The 22783-nt window shown below is 37.1% G+C and overlaps 1 protein-coding gene across 1 annotated transcript; it reads right to left on the reverse strand.

The window, feature by feature from the left end:
* Positions 1-2559: 2559 nt before the first annotated feature.
* LOC147372721 (NKG2-A/NKG2-B type II integral membrane protein-like) lies at positions 2560-15573 on the reverse strand. Its single transcript, XM_086404345.1, has 8 exons — positions 15567-15573; positions 11937-12014; positions 11275-11373; positions 10637-10690; positions 8809-8913; positions 7798-7940; positions 4978-5063; positions 2560-4401 (listed from the first exon to the last, which is right to left on the reverse strand). Exons 1-8 carry the CDS (start codon positions 15571-15573, stop codon positions 4299-4301), a joined length of 675 nt encoding a protein of 224 aa, XP_086260471.1. The 3' UTR covers positions 2560-4298.
* Positions 15574-22783: the final 7210 nt, after the last annotated feature.

The following is a 22783-nucleotide window of genomic DNA, read 5'->3' on the forward strand; positions in this document are numbered from 1 at the left end:
ATGTTGGCAATTTGATCTCTGGTTCCTCTGCCTTTTCTAAAACCAGCTTGAACATCTGGAAGTTCATGGTTCATGTACTGCTGACCTGGCTTGGAGAATTTTGAGCATTACTTTACTAGTGTGTGAGATGATTGCAATTGTGCAGTAGTTTGAGCATTCTTTGGCATTGCCTTTCTTTGGGATTGGAATGAAAACTGACCTTTTCCAGTCCTGTAGCCACTGCTGAGTTTTCCAATTTTGCTGACATATTGAGTGTAGCACTTTCATAGCATCATCTTCCAGAATTTGAAATAGCTCAACTGGAATTCCATCACCTCCACTAGCTTTGTTCGTAGTGATGTTTTCTAAGGCCCACTTGACTTCACATTCCAGGATGTCTGGCTCTAGGTGAGTGATCACTCCATCCTGCTTATCTTGGTCATGAAGTTCTTTTCTGTACAGTTCTTCTGTGTATTCTTGCCACCTCTTCTTAATATCTTCTGCTTCTGTTAGGTCCATACCATTTCTGTCCTTTATCGAGTCCATCTCTGCATGAAATATTCCCTTGGTATCTCTAATTTTCTTGATGAGATCTCTAGTCTTTCCCATTCTGTTGTTTTCCTCTATTTCTTTGCATTGATCACTGAGGAAGGCTTTCTTATCTCTCCTTGCTATTCTTTGGAACTCTGCATTCAGATGCTTATATCTTTCCTTTTCTCCTTTGCTTTTGGCTTCTCTTCTTTTCACAGCTATTTGTAAGGCCTCCCCAGATAGCCATTATGCTTTTTTGCATTTCTTTAAGAGGAGAGTGAAAAAGTTGGCTTAAATCTCAACATTCAGAAAATGAAGATCATGGCAATCCGGTCCCATCATTTCATGGGAAATAGATAGAGAAACAGTGGAAACGGTGTCAGACTTTATTTTTTGGACTCCAAAATCACTGCAGATGGTGACTGCAGCCATGAAACAAAAAGACCCTTACTCTTTGGAGGGAAAGTTATGACCAACCTAAACAGCATATTGAAAAACAGAGACATTACTTTGCCAACAAAGGTCCGTCTAGTCAAGGCTATGGTTTTTCCAGTGGTCATGTATGGATGTGAGAGTTGGACTGTGAAGAAGGCTGACTGCCGAAGAAATGATGCTTTTGAACTGTGGTGTTGGAGAAGACTCTTGAGAGTCCCTTGGACTGCAAGCAGATCCAACCAGTCCATTCTGAAGGAGATCAGCACAACATTGTAAAGCAATTTTCCTTCAACTAAAAAAAAAGTTAAAAAATAAGAAACATATTAAGCTTTTATTTTGTAGAAAGTTGCATATTAATTTTAATTTTTTTAATGAATTTTGGTTTTTAGCACATTTAAAGAAAAATTTGAAGATAGTATAGAATTCCGTATATTTTGAAATCAGTTCCTCTTTAATTCATTATATAGTTGTATTGCACTTTTGTTGTAATTAATAAACCAACATCAGTGTATTTTTAGTAGCAAAAATCCATAGCTTATTCATGCTTCTTAATTGTTTTTACCTATGTCCTTTTTCTATTCCAGAATCCCATCCAGGTTACCACATGACATTTAGATGTCATGTCTCTTTAGGCTCCCCTTGGCTATTACAGACTTTCCTTGTGTTTGATGATCTTGAATGTTTTGAAAACTGCTAGGTACGTATATTTTAGAATATCCTTCATTGAGATATGTCTGACATTTTTCTCATGAGGAGATTGGAGTTGTAAATTTGGGGAGGACGACAGAGTGCAAATTTTATTACATCATATCAAGGGAACAAACTGTGAACATGACCTCACTGTTGATGTTACCTTTGCTCACTGAGGTGGTGGTTGTCAGGTTTTCCACTCAAAGGTTACTCTTATTTTCCCTCTTCCATATGAGTCTGTAATAATTTCTTTGGAAGGAAATCATTATGTGCAGTAAGTACTTAAGGAGTAAGGAGTCCCATCCCTTTAGGCAAGAGCATCTACATTATTTATTTAGAATTTTTCTGCACAGGAGATTGTTTCATCTCCCTCATTTGTTAAAGTATTCAATCATTTTATACTACTGTGGACTCATGGGTATTTTATATTGGGGTTATAATTAATACTATTTCTTTTCTGTGATTTTTGCTGCTTAAACTGTTCCATCTTTGGCCATTGGTAATTCCTTTACCTAGTTGACATACCTCTACAGTTTTAAGCACTTCTCCATTTTCTAGAACTACAAAAATCTCCAGGCTCTTCTTATGTATTTCCTACCCCTATTTTAGAATCAGCCATTTTTTCCAGGTAGCTAAGATTTTATTTACTAGTAATGGAATTATAATAAAAAATGGCCACTAAGTAAGTTTTTTATTCTTTGCAAAAAAGTTAAAACGATTTTGAAGAAGACAATGCAGGAGAACTCACATCACTTCAAAACTTCCTATAAATTCACAATAATCAAGTAACTGGTGAAAGAAGGCAGATATTCAGATCAATGAAATAGGATAGAGTTTAAAATAGATACAAGTGGTGAATTGATTTTTGACAAAAATGCCATGATAATTGAACAGAAGAGTACAATTTTCAAAAAATGGTGCTGAAATAACTAGACATCTTTTTGCAAAACATTTTTAAAAAGAAATTAATCCATACTTTGCTCTATATACAAAATTAATGCAATGAAATAGAGATATCAATATAAACATCCAAATACATAAAGAGAGAACTATCAGAGCTCAATAATAAGAAAATGAACAACCCAATAAAAATAGGCAAGATATTTAATCAATCTTTACCATAGGAGATCATATGAAAGGATGGTGCACATCATTTACTGGTTCAGTTCAGTTCAGTCATTCAGTGGTGTCCGACTTTTTGCGACCCCATAAATTCAAGCATGCCAGGCCTCCCTGTCCATGACCAACTCCTGCAGTTTACTCAAACTCATGTCCATCATGTCGGTGATGCCATCCAGCCATCTCGTCCTCTGTCATCCCCTTCTCCTCCTGCCCTCAATCCCTCCCGGCATCAGAGTCTTTTCCAATGAGTCAACTCTTCGCATGAGGTGGCCAAAGTACTGGAGTTTCAGCTTTACCATCATTCCTTCCAAAGAAATATCAGGGCTGATCTCCTTCAGAATGGACTGGTTGCATGTCCTTGCAGTCCAAGAGACTCTCAAGAGTCTTCTCCAACACCACAGTTCAAAAGCATCAATTCTTCAGCGCTCAGCTTTCTTCACAGTCCAACTCTGACATTCATACCTGACTACTGGAAAAACCATAGCCTTGACTAGACGGACATTGGTTGGCAAAGTAATGTCTCTGCTTTTGAATATGCTGTCTAGGTTGGTCATAACTTTCCTTCCAAGGAGTAAGCGTCTTTTAATTTCATGGCTGCAATCACCATCTGCAGTGATTTTCGAGCCCAGAAAAATAAAGTCTGACACTGTTTCCACTGTTTCCCCATCTATTCCCCATGAAGTGATGGGACCAAATGCCATGATCTTCATTTTATGAATGTTGAGCTTTAAGCCAACTTTTTCACTCTCCTCTTTCACTTTAATCAAGAGGCTTTTGAGTTCCTCTTCACTTTCTGCCATAAGGGTGGTATCATCTGAATATCTGAGGTTATCGATATTTCTCCCACAATATTCATTAGAGATATACAAATTTACCTTTATTATACTACACCTTTATTAAAAACAGTTTTTAATTTTTTCAGTATTAAAGTTAGTAGGACACTAGCAAATGGAATTCTCATACACTAATAGAATGCAAAATGGTACAGCCACTTTGCCATATGGAATCATACCCAGAAGTCTGGACTTGCCAGAGAGCATTCAAGCTATTAGTTGTGGTAAAGATCACAAACACAGATCTATTTGTTTTTTTTCTGTTACTATACTGTCTTTCTGATAAAACGTAGGAAATCAAACAAATGCATATACAATTGATACAGAATAATGACTTCATTTACTCTTGGCATTAAATCCCAGGTAAAATGTACATAGCTGTGACAACAGTTTGAAGAATTACTTACTAAATCTGTGTGAGTTGCAGAAATTGACACACAGTCCTAAGGTTCATGAGAAGCACTGATACTTTCTCACTCTGCCAACCTATGCTCATAACTGGTGTGATCTGGGATTTATGTTTGAAAGAGGCAGAAGTGGAGGGTCCACAATGTATCTCCATCAAGCTAAAATATAGGTGCAGCCCACAACAAAGCATTCTGAAATGAGAGATACACAGACTGGACTTCCAGGGGTCTGAGTTTTTATAAGGAAACGTTGTTGCATGTGTCTTTGGCTGTTGTTTCATTAGGTAGCAAGACAAGCTACCTACTTCTCACAAATGAAGCGCCTGAATCTGGAACAGTCAGAAGCAGACATCTTTGTTGCTTTAATATATGCACAGTTTCCTTCGTTTGATTCATTCCAATCACTTAAAATAAAATAAAAGCATATAAGTAATGTAAAATAGACATTCACTAATGTAAACATAAGAAATATTGGTTCAAAGTTAAGGTATATATTTTTTTTCTTTCCTTACAAGAAACTACCCCTTGGTGCCCTAGCCTTTCCTAAAGCATACTTTATAAGGATTATAGCAACAAGTTGAAAAGCCTCCCTCTCTATATATACTCATTTTCTGAACTTAAATTCTTTGTATGTGTGTGTCTGTATGTACATGCAATGCTCATGTGTGTGCTAGTCGCTAAGTTATATCCTCTTCTTTACCACCCCATGGACAGTAGCCTGCCAGCCTCCTCTGTTCATGGGATTTCCCAGGCAAGAATATTGCAGTGTGTTGCCATTCTCCAGGGGATCTTCCTGATCCAGGGATCAAACCTGTGTCTCCTGCATTACCAAAGGACTCTTTACCACTGAGCCACCTGTATATGCCCATATACATATGCATATTTGTCTATATATTGAAAGTGTGCATTTCCCGATATACTTTTCAAAATATAAATTAGAATATGGAACTTTTTATTTACTATCTATTCTTGAGACTTACAAATCTTCCCATGTCCATTGATTTCTGGTTCCTTTACGAGATAATCCAATCCAATAGAAATAGGATAGTCTGCTTTGAATGAAGTTCTGCAATAAAAAGAGACATATTCTATGAGAAAAATGTCTTTTCATAATTCTGAAATGAAATAATCTTTTTAATATTTTATTATTTTGAGTAACAAATAGTTTCAAGATCAATTTCATCCTGATTCTGTTCAAATGATAAAATAAAAGAATCTTAGTTATATTTATTAAATATAGTGACATAAATGAGACATAAAATAACACTGTCTTAGCTTACCTATCTTTTTTCTTTAAGATTTTTTGGGTGTAGGTCATTTTTTGAGACTTCTTTGGTGGCTCAGATGGTTAAGCGTCTGTCTACAATATGGGAGACCTGGGTTTGATCCCTGTGTCGGGAAGATCCCCTGGAGAAGGAAATGGCAATCCACTCCAGTACTATTGCCTGGAAAATCCCATCGCCAGAGGAGCCTGGTGTGCTACAGTCCGTGGGGTCACAAAGATTTTAAAGCTTTTATTGAGTGTGTTGTAATATTGCTTCTGTTTTATGCTTTGGATTTTTAGCCGAGAGGCATGTGGGCGCTTAGCTGCATAACGAGGGATCACATCTGTACCTTGTGTGCTGAAAGGTAAAGTCTTAACCATTGGACCACTAGGGAAGTCCTGTACCTATCTTATTTAATCTTCAGACTAAAATATCTTAATTTACTTTCAAAACTGATACTTGTAGCTCAAGAAAAAATTCTGAGCAAATTGGCTGGTATTTTGAGGTCCAGGTGTGAGAGATGTGAGGTTTTTACCAATGTCATTTAAATTTTTTTTTTCAAAAGTACTATGCTTATTTTTTGTGACGTGAGCATCTTGAAGAAGTGGTCCTTATTCTACCAGATGAGATGTTTACATAGGTATCTGGAAATTACTTGATAAATACAAATGTAACTGATGTTCATCTTGTAACTTAATTTTTACCACATTTATGCACATATATTGGGATTTCCCTGATGGCCAGTGGTAAAGAACCTGCCTGCTAATGAAGGTGATGAGGGTTTGATCTCTGGTTCTGGAAGATTCCCTGGAGAAGGAAATGGTCACCCACCCAAGTACTCTTGCCTGGGAAATCCCATGGACAGAGGAGACTGGCAGGCTACAGTCCATGTGGTTGCAAAAGAGTCGACATGACTTAGCAACTAAACAACAAACAACAGCAATGTACATATATTATCTCATGTGATCTTCCTAACATATGTTGGAAAGAAAATATAACCAGTTTTATTATAAGCAAAGTAACGTGTAAAAGGGAACTAAACAGAGAGTTTCTGACTATAAATTCTGTATTTCTCTATTCTGCTTTAGTTTTTACCCTTAGTTTGTTTTTATTTTCCTTTGTTTCTTTCACCATAGAGAATATGGCAAAAACTTAGTCTCTCTACCCAGAAAAAAGTTACGTACATACCATCTATTCATAAGATTTGACATTCAATTTCATGGTTTTCATAGATGGTCTTATTTCTTGATGGAAATATCCTACATAAAAGATTAGGGCTTTTAGACTCTAAAGCTAATTTTTGAGCCCACCAGGCTTCCCTGTCTATGGAATCCTCCAGGCAAGAATACTGGAGTGGGTTGCCATTCCCTTCTCCAGGGGATCTTGCTGACCCAGGGATCAAACCCAGATCTTCTGCATTGCAGGCAGATTCTTTATTGTCTGAGCCACCAGGGAAGCTCCTTGGAATAAAAAGGAAGTTAATTCAGATCTGCAAAGGTCTTCTTTTCGGGTTCAGATTTGCTCTGTTTTCTCGATGGTTTTCAAGTTCATATTTTTATAACTATTTATAAGTTGTTAAAAGCCAAAGATATGGGTGATTGTATTATTACAGATAGTTGAGTTAGTCTTAGTGTCTGTGAAAGAATATTAAAAGATTCTCCTTAACTTGGAATGTAAGAATATATTTCTTGAAAGAATAATAGTAAGTTATTTCTCTATTCAAATCAAGGATATTGATAAGGATTATGAAATATTTAGTTCAATTTTCTTAGAAGTTAGTATGAGTTAAAATTTAATATGAGTTTGAATTAATTCATCTTATGATCATATGAATTTTAAATTCATACTAAATCTTCCTTTTACCCTAAACTCAGTGGTATTGTACTTCTTGATTTTGTTGGAGGTAAAATGACATTTTTTTTTAGAGAGAAGCTACATTTCTGTGAAATTATCAGTATGAAAATATAATTATCTCTGATAAAATGAAATATTTTAAGCATAATTTTTTCCTAATTGTTTCATGTTTCCCTTTACATTTGCTCTACTGGAAAAGTTCTAATTGTGGGTGAGTTAGATGAATTAAGGAAATTCTAATTTTATTTCTACTTGTATTTCTGTCCTTAAGATGAGAACTGTCTAGATTTGAATCAACTTACAACTGCAAACTATGGACACTCAAATATTATCAAGCATTCAGATTTAGCTAACAGGACTTCCCCGTGGTCAAGTTGTTAAGAATCTGTCTGCCAGCGCAGGGGACACAGCTTGGATCCCCAGTCCAGTAAGATTCCACATGCAACAGACAGCTAAACCTGTGCATACAACTACTGAGCCTGAGCTTTCGAGCCCATACTCCACAACAAGGGAAGTCACCTCCACAAGAAGCCCTGTCACCGCAGTTAGAGAAAGCCCACGGGTAGCGAGGAAGACCCAGCACAGCTTAAAAAAAAAAAATGATTGAGGCAACAACTAATGGCCAGATGGCCAGACGAATAAGATGAACACAGGATGAGATGGAAAACAGAAATACATCACCGGTTCTTCCTTATCTTCTATCTTAAGAAGTGTGGAGACCATTTCCTTGCAGCTTTTTTTACTTTCTTCAAATTTCTTCAATTCATCTGAAATATAGTAACATCTCTGTCCACAACACGACCATTTACTTTTACATTCCTTTCCTTAAAAACAAAAATATTCCCCAGAGACCATTCAGTGTGTATCTTGAAAAGAATGTTCTGGAACTTAGCTACTGAGGAATCCTTTCTAGTCCTTGTAAAACCATTGATTTCGTGAGACGGATGGACTTCATTTCTAAGTTCCTGGCCTTAGGGAGATGACTTACATCCCTCCAAATCTATGCATGAGACTATTAAAATTCTCTAGGAAATATATCTTAGAAAATTGATGTTTTTTCTCACAATCTCTACAGATAGGAGTTCACAGGGGAAAACAACTTCTTTGTATTCTCTGAAAGAAAGAAAGTGAAAGTCGCTCAGTCATGTCTGACTCTTTGCGACCTGTGAACTATACAGTCCATGGAATTCTCCAAGCCAGAATACTGGAGTGGGTAGCCTTTCCCTTCTCCAGGGGATTTCCTCAACCCAAGGATTGAACCCAGGTCTCCTGCATTGCAGGCAGATTCTTTAATCAGCTGAGCCACAAGGGAAGCAGTCTCTGGACTAAGTAAAATCTACAGGTACAGAGCTGATCTTAACTTAGCATTGATACACTAACCTAGTGCCTAATCTACATACGCATATGAGAGCATATGATGATTAGAGAGTGTGCTAAAGGAGATGTAAAATTTTTTGGTAGAAAAAGTATTATTTTGAGAAATGGTGATTTAAAAGAATATATCATGTATACAGAAGAATCTAACTACTGGGAAAGACAAGTTTGTTTGTTTTTTTTCCTGAAATTAAATAAAATGAAAGTTGGACTTCACAGTTGGCTGAGTCTAAAAATAACATCCAAATTGAGCCGGTTATCAACTGACTGAGAGAAGCAGAGAAGATACTTGTTGGTCTCAGTCTTTTATCTACATACCTCTATTAAGTGGTTTCTCTTTGAAAGTCATGATTTTAGATGTGGAATTTTCTTGTGTTCCATTGTCCAGTGGAGGCTCTGGTAATCCACCCTGGAAAACTTTTACTGTACATTATTGAAGTGAAGTGAAAGTAGCTCAGTTGTGTCCGACCATTTGCGATCCCATGGACTATACAGTCCATGGAATTCTCCAGGCCAGAATACAGGAGTGGGTAGCCTTTCCCTTCTCCAGGGGATCTTCCCAATCCAGGGATCAAACTCAGATCTCCTGCATTGCAGGCGGATTCTTTACCAGCTGAGCCACAAGGGAAGCCCAATAATACTGGAGTGGGTAGCCTATCCCTTCTCCAGGGGACCTTCCCAACCCAGGAATCAAAACGGGGTCTCCCGCATTGTGGGTGGATTTTTTACTGACTGAGCTCTCAGGGACATCAGTACATCATTAGCTCTAGGAAAACATAACATGGGGCAGACTAAAAGGCATAAATTAAAATTTAAAATGTCAGTTAATGTTCAGGAGTTTTATTCCTGTGCTCTTTAGGGAGATAAGACTATAAAGGAAGACGCAAATTACATCATGAAAAAGCCTTTTGGGATGCTAAGGTAGTGGATTTTTAAGGTAAAATCCTTAAAATTACTCATTGCTGGCATTGTGATCTCATGCCAGCAATGAGTAATCTGAAAATAGCATTTTTGCAGAATTATTCACAACAGCCAAGATATGGAAACATCCTAGGTGTCCATTGACAGATGAATGGATAAAAACATTGTGGGATACACACACACACACACACACACACACATGCAGATACATACAATGCAATATTCAGCCACAAGAAAGAAGGAAATTCTGCCATTTGCAACAACATAGATGAACTTTAAGGACATTATACTAAGTGAAATGTCAGACAAAGACAAATATAATATGCTGTTAATTATATGTGGAATCTAAAAAACTGAGCTCATAGAAACAGAGAGCAGAATAGTAGGTTCTAGGTGCTGGGGAGCAGAGAAGGAGGAGAAATGTTCAAAGGGTACATAATTTCAGTTATAAAATCAATACATGATGAGTATCTAATGTACAGGATTGTGACTGTAATTTAAAATATTGTATTCAATACCTGAATGTTGCTGAGACGATCTTAAATATTCTCACCACAAGAAAGAAGTGGTAATTATGTGGCTGGTGGTAATCACTTTACAATATATGTGTATAAAATCAATGCATTGTATACCTTGAACTTACACAGTGTTATATGTAAATTATAGCTCAATAAAGTTGGAAAATATAAAAAAAAGAAAAATGTTCCATTTAAAATAGATCAAAAATAATAAAATATCCAGAAATATATTTAACTAAGATGTACAAAACATATACTTTAAAAACAAAATTGTTAAAAATCAAAGACTTAAATGGATGGAGAGATATATCATATTTCCCTTATGTCACATGTGAAAATTAATTGAAAATGGATGAAAGCACAAACATGAAGAAGTAAAAACAATGCTTTAGATAGGATAGGTGAAAGTTGTGATCCTGGATTAGGCAATGGTTTCTTAGATATGATACTAAAACCCTCTGTTTTAGAATAACAATATTTTTTATCTCTTATAGCAGGACAAAATTAGAGTCAATTGCCTATAATGGATATGGTGATCATATTGCTGCGAAGGGAGAAAGCCTCTCTTATAATGATTATTTAGGAATATTTGTTGCCTGATTTGATAATTTATGTTCTACCCCAAAATCTATTTCTATTTTCACTAGCCTAAGAGAGAGACAAAATACAAACTATATTTATATTAGAAGTTTGAAATCATTATGTACCTTTCTGGAGCTTTGTTACCAGAGAGGACTTATTCTGTTCTGATATTTGGGTACCTAGAAAAAAAATGGAAGTAATGTTTTAAAATATTGACATTGATTTAAATAAATCATAATAATTTTAGTTTTTAGTTTAAACATGGTGTTTGTAGGATTTAGGATGATCTGGAAAAAATGGCTTTAAAAATAATTAATGAGATAATGAAGACTGCTGCTGCTGCCTCTGCTAAGTCAGGTCAATTGTGTCCAACTCTGTGTGACCCCATAGGCGGCAGCCCACCAGGCTCTTCTGTCCTAGGGGGTGTATATTTCAAAAACCTTAGAAAACAGACTCCACCACCTCTTACAATACTTGGTTCAAGAAATCTCAAGAATTAATTTGTTTTTCTCAATAAGATGTTTAAATTTCCTAAAGTATATCTTTGATTTATGAAATCAGAAAATATCTGTGTATATATTTAATTTTCCCTACAATCATTCTGCAATTTATACTTTGCACAATCACAGAATAACCATTCAATACTTAGGCTAAATGCACACATTAAAATAAGAGTTCTATTCCATAATAATATGACATTTTAGAGGCACTGAGGATCATTAAAATGAAAGGTTCATTCATAATCTTTCAAAACTTGACTTACGTGGAATAAAAGTTATCACTCTCACTATAGTATACATCAAAACAAAACAGATAATTCCCAGGATCACAACAATGAGCTTCTCTCGAGCTGACGGTGAATCTGCAGGGAGAGAAAAGGAAACACTGAGAAAAGAGTGATGGAGACAGTTATTTTAGAAGAACTAAAGATCCCACATCCGTGAGAATTCAAAGACATCAACTTGGACCCCAAAACAATATCTACCATTGCAATCCTCCTCTCAGAATATACCATTCCTTTTTCAGCGAATATAAGGCTTCACGAGTTGTAGATCAAAGATTACAAATTACAGCATTGCCTGGGTAGGTAGTCCTAGAGGAGGGCATGGCAACCTTCTCCAGCATTCATGCCTGGAGAATCCCCATGGACAGAGGAGCCTGGTGGGCTACAGTCCATGGGGTGGCAAAGAGGTGGACACAACTGAGCGACTAAGCACAGCACAGCACATATGTCATATTAGAATATTGTATTTCAAACTCCAGCTCTAAGTCTCATTAATAAAAACACGTAAGCGGGTAAATGCTTTACACTTGCAGCGGTAGTTCCTGTCATTCCATTGACATAAAGAAAGGCAATTTGAAAGTTTAATCCCACGTAGGTTTTCTCCTGCTCAGCTGCTAAAATTGATCTTTTCAGGATCTTACCTCTCATTTGCTGTCTCCTGGTGTCCTTAACCAGACTCGGTTCTGAGTAGCTTTCCTTTTGGTTCTTTATCTCTGTGGCTGTTTAATGTCAAGGATGTTGGTCTATGGAAACTTTACATAGATCAGATCAGATCAGTCGCACAGTCGTGTCCGACTCTTCGCGACCCCATGAATCGCAGCACACGAGGCCTCCCTGTCCATCACCAACTCCCGGAGTTCACTCAGACTCATGTCCATCGAGTCAGTGATGCCATCCAGCCATCTCATCCTCTGTCGTCCCCTTCTCCTCCTGCCCCCAATCCCTCCCAGCATCAGAGTCTTTTCCAATGAGTAAACTCTTCACATGAGGTGGCCAAGGTACTGGAGTTTCAGCTTTAGCATCATTCCTTCCAAAGAAATCCCAGGGCTGATCTCCTTTAGAATGGACTGGTTGGATCTCCTTGCAGTCCAAGGGACTCTCAAGAGTCTTCTCCAACACCACAGTTCAAAAGCATCAATTCTTCGGTGCTCAGCCTTCTTCACAGTCCAACTCTCACATCCATATATGACCACAGGATTAATCCAGCATTTTATTGGAGGTACCATATTCTGATTTTTACTTTATAATTAAAGTTCAGTGAAGAATTATATTGACCATTCACAATTCTATGAATCCATTTTAAGATTCTATTTTTAAGGGCTGAGTTAAATATTTAATACTGTATCTAATTATATGTCTACTGATGACAAAATACAATTTTAACTATCCCTTGTCTTGATGCTCCTGATACTTCATCTTAAATTGGATTAACAAATTCAGTTATAAATGAAAGCATTCACTTGAATAACATCTGCAGGCAAGAATTTGAACATTTAAGAAATCTTCCCAAAAACTTCACATTTTATTCTTACTTTCTCCCAAAATTAAAATACCAAAATATCAAATACAGATACCAATATCTCTTTAATTTGTTTGCTTAGCAATTGTCCCTAAGTAGAACCACACTGGCATTTGTAATCTCCTGCTAAATGAAATGAGGAATTAGGAAGGAGAGGGAAACACATACCTTCTACAGGCCAGAGTCCTGCCTCTTCTCCTGAGTGGCCAGGTTACTGTGAAAATCAAACAATGTCTGTGGTCTTCACAGACTGCCCTGTGAAGGCCCAGAGTGAAACAATAGTGGAAAAAGTACATTCTTATCACCGAGTCACTGAAACAGGAAATTCTTACCCTTGGGTATTTTGAAGACAGTTTATCTCATCACACAACTCCAGAATATAGGAGACTTTGGATATATAGTGTATCAGTTGGTTTGTTCTTTGGTGAGTTCCTCTAAGAATTGATTTCACTTTCTAAAAGATATAGGGGGACAAAGGACATGATCACCATGCTGTTAACTTGCTTTCACTTCATTCCTCAATGCTGAACATCTACTCCTTGTCAAGAGTAACTTCAATGTTTAAGTTTTACTTTTAGATACGTTTGCTAAATCTAGGCATTATTTATTTCTTTTCCTTATCATCTCATTTTGTCATTTCTATTATAATGGAGTAAATCATAATTCCATTGACAGTTCATATTTAAGGATCAGATCAGATTAGATCAGTCCCTCAGTCGTGTCCGACTCTTTGCGACCCCATGAATCGCAGCACGCCAGGCCTCCCTGTCCATCTCCAACATCCAGAGTTCACTCAGACTCATGTCCATTGAGTCAGTGATGCCATCCAGCCATCTCATCCTCTGTCGTTCCCTTCTCCTCTTTCCCCCAGTCCTTCCCAGCACCAGAGTCTTTTCCAATAACTCAACTCTTCGCATGAGGTGGCCAAAGTACTGGAGTTTCAGCTTTAGCATCATTCCTTCCAAAGGAATCCCAGGGCTGATCTCCTTTAGAATGGACTGGTTGGATCTCCTTGCAGTCCAAGGGACTCTCAAGAGTCTTCTCCAACACCACAGTTCAAAAGCATCAATTTTTCAGCTCTCAGCCTTCTTCACAGTCCAACTCTCACATCCATACATGACCACAGGAAAAACCATAGCCTTGACTAGACGAACCTTGGTTGGCAAAGTAATGTGTCTGCTTTTGAATATGCTGTCTAGGTTGGTCATAACTTTCCTTCCAAGGAGTTAGCTTCTTAATTTCATGGCTGCAGTCACCATCTGCAGTGATTTTGGAGCCCAGAAAAATAAAGTCTGACACTGTTTCCACTGTTTCCCCAACTATTTCCCATGAAGTGATGGTACCAGATGCCATGATCTTTGTTTTCTGAATGTTGAACTTTAAGCCAACTTTTTCACTCTCCACTTTCACCTTCATCAAGAGGCTTTTTTAGTTCCTCTTCACTCTGCCATAAGGGTGGTGTCATCTGCATATCTGAGGGTATTTAAGAATACTGGTTCCTAATTCAAAATAATTACTACATTTTAAACTTTTTTAACTGTCATCTAATTTTTAGTTTTCTAAAATCTAGAAAAATGGAATATAAATCTGTACTTATATACCTATTTATTGTTGTTGTTCAGTTGTGAAACCATGTCTGACTCTTTGTGACCCTATGGACTGCAGCTGGCAAAGCTTCCCTTTTACTATCTCCTTGAGTTTGCTCAAATTCACGTCCAATGATTGGCTTCCCTGGGGGCTCAGAAGGTAAAGAATCTGCTTGTGATGCAACAGACCTGGGTTCAATCCCTGACTGAGGAAGATCCCCTGGAGAAAGAAATGGCAACCCGCTCCAGGATTCTTGCCTGGAAAATTCCATGGAGAGAGGAGGCTAGCAGGGCTACCATCCATGAGGTCACAGAATCAGACATGACTGAAAAGACTGAGCACACCCATGATTACATGTCCATTGAGTCAGTGAGGTCATCCAGTCACATATTCCTCTGTGGCCCTCTTCTCTTCTTGCACTGAATCTTTTCCAGCATCAGGTTCTTTTCCAATGAGTCAGCTCTTTACATCAGGTGGCCAAAGTATTGGACCTTTGGTTTTAGCATCAGTCCTTCACATGAATACTCAGGGTTTATTTCCTTTAGGGTTGACTGGCTTGATCTCCTTGCTGTCCAAGGAACTCTCTCCAGCACCATAGCTAGAAAACATCAATTCTTTAGCTCTCAGCCTTTATGGTTCAACTCTCACATCCATACATGACTACTGGAAAAACCATAGCTTTGATTATATGGACCTTTGTCAGCAAAATGATGTCTCTGCTTTTTAATATGCTATCTAATTTTGTCATAGCTTTACTTCCAAGGAGCAAGTCCTTTTCAATTTCATGGCTGCAGTCATTGTAAACAGTGATTTTGAAGCCCAAGAAAATGAAATTTGACACTGTTTCCACTTTTTCTCTGTCTATTTGTTTTGAAGTGATGGGATTGGATACCATGATCTCTGTTTTTTGATTGTTGAACTTTAAGCCATCTTTTTCATTCTCCTGTTTCACCTGCATCAAGAGGCTCTTTAGTTCCTCTTCACTTTCTGCCATTAAAGTGGTATCATCTGCTATCTGAGGTTGTTGATATCTCCTGCTGCAATCTTAATTCCATCTTGTGAGTCATCCAGCCAGCATTTCATATGATATATTCTGCATATAATTTAAATAAGCAGGGTGACAATATCCAGCCTTGAAGTATTCCTTTCCCAATTTTGAACCAACCTGCCATTCCGTTGTTCCATGTCCTGTTCTACTGTTGCTTCTTGACCTGCATGCAGATTTCTCAGGAGGCAGCTACATTGGTCTTGTATTCCCATCTCTTTAAGAATATTCCACAGGTGGTTGTGATCCACACAGTCAAAGGCTTTAGCAGAGTCGATGGGGCAAAAGTAGATTTTTTTCTGGAATTCCCTGGCTTTCTCTATGATTCAATGGATGTTAGCAATGTGATCATCTGCCTTCTCTGAATCCAGCCTGAATATCTGGAAGTTTTCTGTTCATGTACTGCTGAAGCTGAGCTTCAAGGATTTTGAGCATAATCTTGATAGCATGTGAAATGAGTGCAATTGTAGGATAATTTGAATGTTATTCGGCATTGCCTTTCTTTGGGATTGGAATGAAAACTGCCCTTTTCCAGTCCTGTGACCACTGCTGAGTTTTCCAGTTTGCTGGCATATTGAGTGCAGCACTTTAACAGCATCATTCTTTAGGATTTGGGATAGCTCAGCTGGCATTACACCACATTCACTAGCTTTGTTTTTAGTAAGGCTTCCTAAGGCCCACTTGACTTCACACTTCAGGATATCTGGCTCTAGGTGAGTGACCACACCATTGTGGTTATCTGGGTCATTAAGAGCTTTTCTGTACAGGTATTCTGTGTATTTTTCCACCTCTCCTTAATCTCTTCTGCTTCTGTTAGGTCCTTGCCATTTTTGTCCTCCTTTGTGCCTATCTTTGCATGAAATATTCCCTTGGTATCTCCAGTTTTCTTGAAGATATGTCTAGTCTTTCCCATTTTACTGTTTTTCTCTATTTCATTGTATTGTTCTCTTAAGAAGACTGTGTACTAATGCACATATATGGAATTTAGAAAGATGATAACAATAACCCTGTATACGAGACAGCAAAAGAGACACTGATGTATAGAACAGTCTTTTGGACTCTGTGGGAGAGGGAGAGGGTGGGATGATTTGGGAGAATGGCATTGAAACATGTATAATATCGTATATGAAACAAGTCGCCAGTCCAGGTTCGATGCACGATACTGGATGCCTGGGGCTGGTGCACTGGGACGACCCAGAGGGATGGTATGGGGAGGGAGGAGGGAGGAGGGTTCAGGATGGGGAACACGTGTATACCTGTGGCGGATTCATTTTGATATATGGCAAAACCAATACAATATTGTAAAGTTAAAAAATAAAATAAAATAAATTAAATTTTAAAAAAAGTAAAATAAAAAAAAAGACTTTCTCTCTCCTTGCTAATCTATGGAACTCTGTATTTAGTTGGGTATATCTTTTCCTGATCCTCTGCCTTTCACTTCTCTTCTTTTCTCAGGTATTTGTAAGCTGTTTGTAAGCTATTTGCAAACTCTATTATGTCCCAATAATATAGACTAATATTTGAACTTTCTATAGCAATTGCTAATGGCTACCTACATGGTGATTATCTTTATTATATTTTATATTAATAAACTAAATAAATAATATTCTATTACCCACTTCATTGAATTATAACAAGTGAAGCATTCATTAATGATGCCAAATAATGTAAAATTCAGTAATATTCACTTTTAAAATTTGAAGTGAAAAGTGAAAGTCACTCAGTTGTGTCCAACTCTTTGCAAATGCATGAACTATAGCCTACCAGGAGTGGCTACTCATTCTGGAGTGGGTAGCCATTCCCTTCTTCAGGGGATCTGCCCAATTCACGGATTGAACTGAAGTCTCTTGTATTACAGGCAGATTCTTTACCAGCTGAGCTACAAGGCAAGTGTTAAATGTATTATTCATGTTATCATACATTTTGCTGGTTTCAACTAAATAATTTTGTACACATCATGTCCTTGGTTACATGCCCAAATATGTTGAATCTTCTGACATTTAACTTTAATAAAATCTAGGGAGAAGGCAATGGCACCCCACTCCAATACTCTTGCCTGGAAAATCCCCTGGATGGAGGAGCCTGGTAGGCTGCAGTCCATGGGGTTGCTAAAAGGCGGACCTGACTGAGCGACTTCACTTTCACTTTTCACTTTCATGAATTGGAGAAAGAAATGGCAACCCACTCCAGTGTTCTTGCCTGGAGAATCCCAGGGAAGGGGGAGCCTGGTGGGCTGCCATCTATGGGGTGGCACAGAGTTGGTCATGACTGAAGCGACTTAGCAGCAGTAGCAATAGCATGTTTAGTCCACCTATAGCCAAGATAAATACTCAAAATACAAAGAGTATTTTGAATTTACTGTTTATTATATAAAATGTGTTTGTGACTAAATCTAAAATGGCAGTACATAGTGACCTAAGAGACATAGATAAATTAGATGTCCATAGTAAGTGCAAATATCCTTCTAACAAGAGGGCTAGATGGGTTCATTTCTAGGAAGTTTTTTAAATGGAGGGAAATTGCCAAAATTACGAAATAACTCTGTGTAAAGGAAACATTTTAAGGTCTTGTAAAGAAGAAACTCTTATTCTAGTTGAAAATTTGGATATGCAGAAAGGAAAGAAGAATTGAAGAAAAGAACTTATGTGGATATATCCAAATGGATATTGACAGGTAGAATAGTAATGATAAAGTATCAAATTGTGCATATATGTTTGTATTAGAATTCAAGGGAGCAAAAATGGCATGAGCAGTGAAAACAGTAGAGAGAAATTATGTCTTTTCGTTGTTTCAGAAAAGTACAAAAATATGAACTTACTATTGAGTAAAGAATGCCTGCTGTAAAATGTCGGGCACTTATAGAACTGCTGCTGAGTCGCTTCAGGCGTGTCCGACTCTGCGTGACCCCATAGACGGCAGCCCACCAGGCCCTGCCGTCCCTGGGATTCTCCAGGCAAGAACACTGGAGTGGGTTGCCATTTCCTTTTCCAGTGCATGAAAGTGAAAAGTGAAAGTGAAGTCACTCAGTCGTGTCCGACTCATCGACCCCATGGATTGAAGCCTACCAGGTTCCTCCATCCATGGGATTTTTCCAGGCAAGAGTACTGGAGTGGGTCACCATTGCCTTCTCCACTCATAGAACTAAGACATATAAAATTTATAAATTCTTATAAAAGAAAGTTAAAAATATTTATTGTGAAAGCTAAGAAAACAACATAATGTAGAATTCAAAGTAACAATATATTATACTTAAATATTAACTATATGTACTTACATATAAATAATATATGTAAATAGAGCATATGATAATCCTAAATTTATACTAAATATATATGGAATAGATTTCCATTTAAATTTTAAGAATGTTTGTATTTTAAAATATTTTGTTTAACACAGCTATGTATGTAAAAGTTATTTTAATAACTGCTAACTTAATGAACCATATTATTTTATCAAAAGCCATGAACAGGAAAGTAAAGAACACAAACTGCTTTAGTTAATGTACTCTCACAGTATAAAGCAAGAACCATGTTACAAAAGATGGAGCCTGTTTAATAATAATTATATTGAGTATCTAAGCTATTAGCAGTTAAAAAATGTATGTACTGAATAGCAAAAGGTCAACACAGATTTGAAAACCATGCATAAATAATCATAAATGGAGATTTAAACAATTTATCTCCACTACTTATCAAACAAGCAAATATAGCACTAGGCAATAGAAATATCTAAGCTAGATAAGTAACCAGTACATATTTGAACACACACACATACACTAACATAGAATATTCTTATTTTTTAAGCTCAAATGAACATTTCCCAAAAATTTGCTATATATGCCTAAGTCCAGTTACATTACTTTAAAAAACTACAGAAATATGGTGTCACAACACTAGCCCCCAGCCAAGTTTGGCAAGTGGGCACTTGAAATGTGAATATTCAAATTTAATTTTTAATTAATTAGAAGAAATAAATATTTCAGATTGATTTCATAGTAATATCATCCATATGTAATACACATACAGAATATTTCTAACTAGTTTACCTAAAATAGAAGTCAATAACCACAATTTTGAAAATCTTTATCGGGTTTTATATTCAGTAATCTATTTCTAAATAACATATGAACCAAGGAAAAATCAAAGTCAAATTTCATAATTTTATATGAATTAAAAGAAAAATGTAACAACAAGATTCTGTCTTGTGACATATTAATTGCGTTAAATGCATACATTATAAACAAAAAAAAAAGAAAGAAGAAATCTGAGCACGCTTGACAAGAAACTTGAAATGAAAAAGCAATTTTGGTGAAATTAAAGTAATTGACATAAAGACGAAGGAAGAAACTAGCAAATATGAAAAATCATGACAAAAAAAATTACAGTAGAGGGGAATAAAAGAGTCAAACCTACTTTCATTTGAAAGACAATAAAATTAATAAATGACACGTGGAGAATAGAGAAAACACGGAATCATTTATATTTATATAAATATGACGATCCAACGCTCCTGCTGCTGCGAAGTCGCATCAGTTGTGTCCGACTCTGTGTGACCCCATAGACGGCAGCCTGCCAGGCTTTTCCATCCCTGGGATTCTCCAGACAAGAACACTGGAGTGGGTTGCCGTTTCCTTCTCCCGTGCATGAAAGTGAAGTCGCTCAGTCGCGTCCGACTCTTAGTGACCCCATGAACAGCAGACCAGGCTCCTCTGTCCTGGGATTTTAGCAGGCAAGAGCACTGGAGTGGGTCGCCAGTGCCTTCTCTGAGACAATCCAAAAGATGTTGGCTATTTGATTTTTTGTTGTTGATAAAATTGCCAAAATCTGTTGGATCATTGGAAAAGCAAGAGACTTCCAGAAAAACACCTTCTGCTTTGTTGACTATGCCAAAGCCTTTGACTGTGTAGATCACAACAAACTGTGGAAAATTATTCAAGAGATAGGATTACCAGACCGCCTGACCTGCCTCTGGAGAAATCTGTATGTAGGTCAAGAAGCAACAGTTAGAACCGGACACTGAAGAGTGGACTGGTTCCAAATTGGGAAAAGAATATGTCAAGGCTGTATATTGTCACCCTGTTTATTTAACTTCCATGCAGAGCACATCATGCGAAAGCCAGGCTGGATGAAGCACAGCTGGAATCAAGATTGCTGGGAGAAATAGCAATAACCTCAGATATGTAGATGACACCACCCTTATGGCAGAAAGCCAAGAACTAAAGAGCCTCTTGATGAAAATGAAATAGAGTAAAAAAACTGGCTTAAAACTTAACATTCAGAAAACGAAGATCATGGTATCCAGTCCCATCAGTTTATGGCAAAAACATGGGGAAACAATGGAAACAGTGAGAGACTTTATTTTTTTGGACTCCAAATTACAGATTTGACTGCAGCCATGAAAATGAAAGACGCTTGTTCCTTGGAAAGAAAGCTGTGACCACACTAGACAGCATATTAAAATCAGAGACACTACTTTAAGGTCTGTCTAATCAAAGCTTGGTTTTTCAGTAGTCATGTATGGATGTGAGAGTTGGACCATACAGAAGCTGAGCACTGAAGAATTGATGCTTTTGAACTGTGGTGATGGAGAAGACTCTTGAGAGTCCCTTGGGCTGGGAGGAGATCAAACCTGTCCATCCTGGGGAAAATCAGTCCTGAATATTCATTGGAAGAACTGATGCTGCAGCTGAAATTCTAATACTTTGGCCACCTGATGGGAGTAACTGACTCACTAGAAAAGACCCTGACACTGGGAAAGATTGAAGGCGGGAGGAGAAGGGAACAACAGAGGATGAGATGGTTGGATGGTGTCACTGAGTTGATGGACATGAGTTTGAGCAAGCTCTGGGAGTTGGTGTTGGACAGGGAAGCCTGGCGTGCTGCAGTCCATGGGGTTGCAGAGTCAGACATGACTGAGTGACTGAACTGAAACCTGACAAAACCATTATGGTTTTTATGGACGTCAAACAGACAATAAAGCTGTATTATAAAAACTTTTTGCAATCCATATGAGATAGAATGTCTAGAAAATGCAAATTACCAAATATAGTACAACAACCACAAACCTGTATAAGCTTAACATGTGCTAAATATATTAAGTTCAGTGTATAAACCTTCCTACAAAAAGTTCTAGGAGCTCTAATGGTATCAGTAGTGAATAATAACACTTAAAACTATGCCAGGTCTTTCACCATAAAACAGAGGCTTCCAAAGAGCCTTGATAACAAAACATGTCAAGTTACATAATATCAATGGACTCAGTCCCAACTCTTTGTGATAAATGGATGAAGAAAATCATCTTAATCTAAATATGATATATGCAGTGATTTTTCAAAGAAGAAAATACAGAATGATTTTTTTTTCAGGAATGCATAATTGGTCAACATTTGAAGGAAAGAGATGTTTCAAAAACATTAAAAATTTTCTCATTCCATTGAAAGAAAAATAGTAAAATGGTAACATGACTGATTGCATACAAAACCTATAAGAAAATTATGAATACTATGGAATTGCTTTCATGTTAGAAAGGTATATGAAAAAACCTTAAAAAACACCTCATATTTGAGCATGAAATATTGAAATATTTCCCCCAGTATAGAAAGGATACTTATAAGACCTTTACTGGACCATCTGTTCAACATTGGAAATAAAAGCCAATTGGGTAAAAATAAGTCAAAAACAAGAAAAAAAAAGAAAGAAAAGAAAAACAAGAAAAAGTTATTGCACCTGGAGGGAAGAAATAAAACGTGATTATTTAGAGATGCACTATTTATTTACATACACAATCCAGAGGAATATATATTTGAAATGATAAAATTAATACATACAGTCAGAGAAGTCATTGGGCATGATTCTATTTGCAGCAGCACCAATTACTACAAATTTAAAAACAAAATTGCTATTTACAAAAGCATGGCTATGAAATGTCCATATTTGTGTGAAATTTCAATGTTGGAAACTATAAAATATTCTAGGGGGATTTCGCTGGTGGTCCAGTGGTTTGGATTACTTGCTTCCCGGTGCAGGGAGTGGGCGTTCGATCCCTGGTCACTGAATCAAATTACCACATGCTGAAGAGTGTCACACAAACAAATAAATAAATAAAAACTGATCAATAATATAGGGAGGATTTAAAGAAAACCTAATTGATTGGAAGGATAAAGCATGATATTGACTGGAAGAGTCAATATTGTAGGACAATTATCTTCAGAAATCCCACTGCTAGGCATACACACTGAGGAAACCAGAAGGGAAAGAGACATGTGTACCCCAATGTTCATCGCAGCACTGTTTATAATAGCCAGGACATGGAAGCAACCTAGATGCCCATCAGCAGAT

Source organism: Bos grunniens, chromosome 5 (assembly GCF_055505025.1).
Source record: "Bos grunniens cultivar Pamir isolate PY7600 chromosome 5, Bosgru_T2T1.0, whole genome shotgun sequence".
Taxonomy (NCBI): Eukaryota; Metazoa; Chordata; class Mammalia; order Artiodactyla; family Bovidae; genus Bos; species Bos grunniens.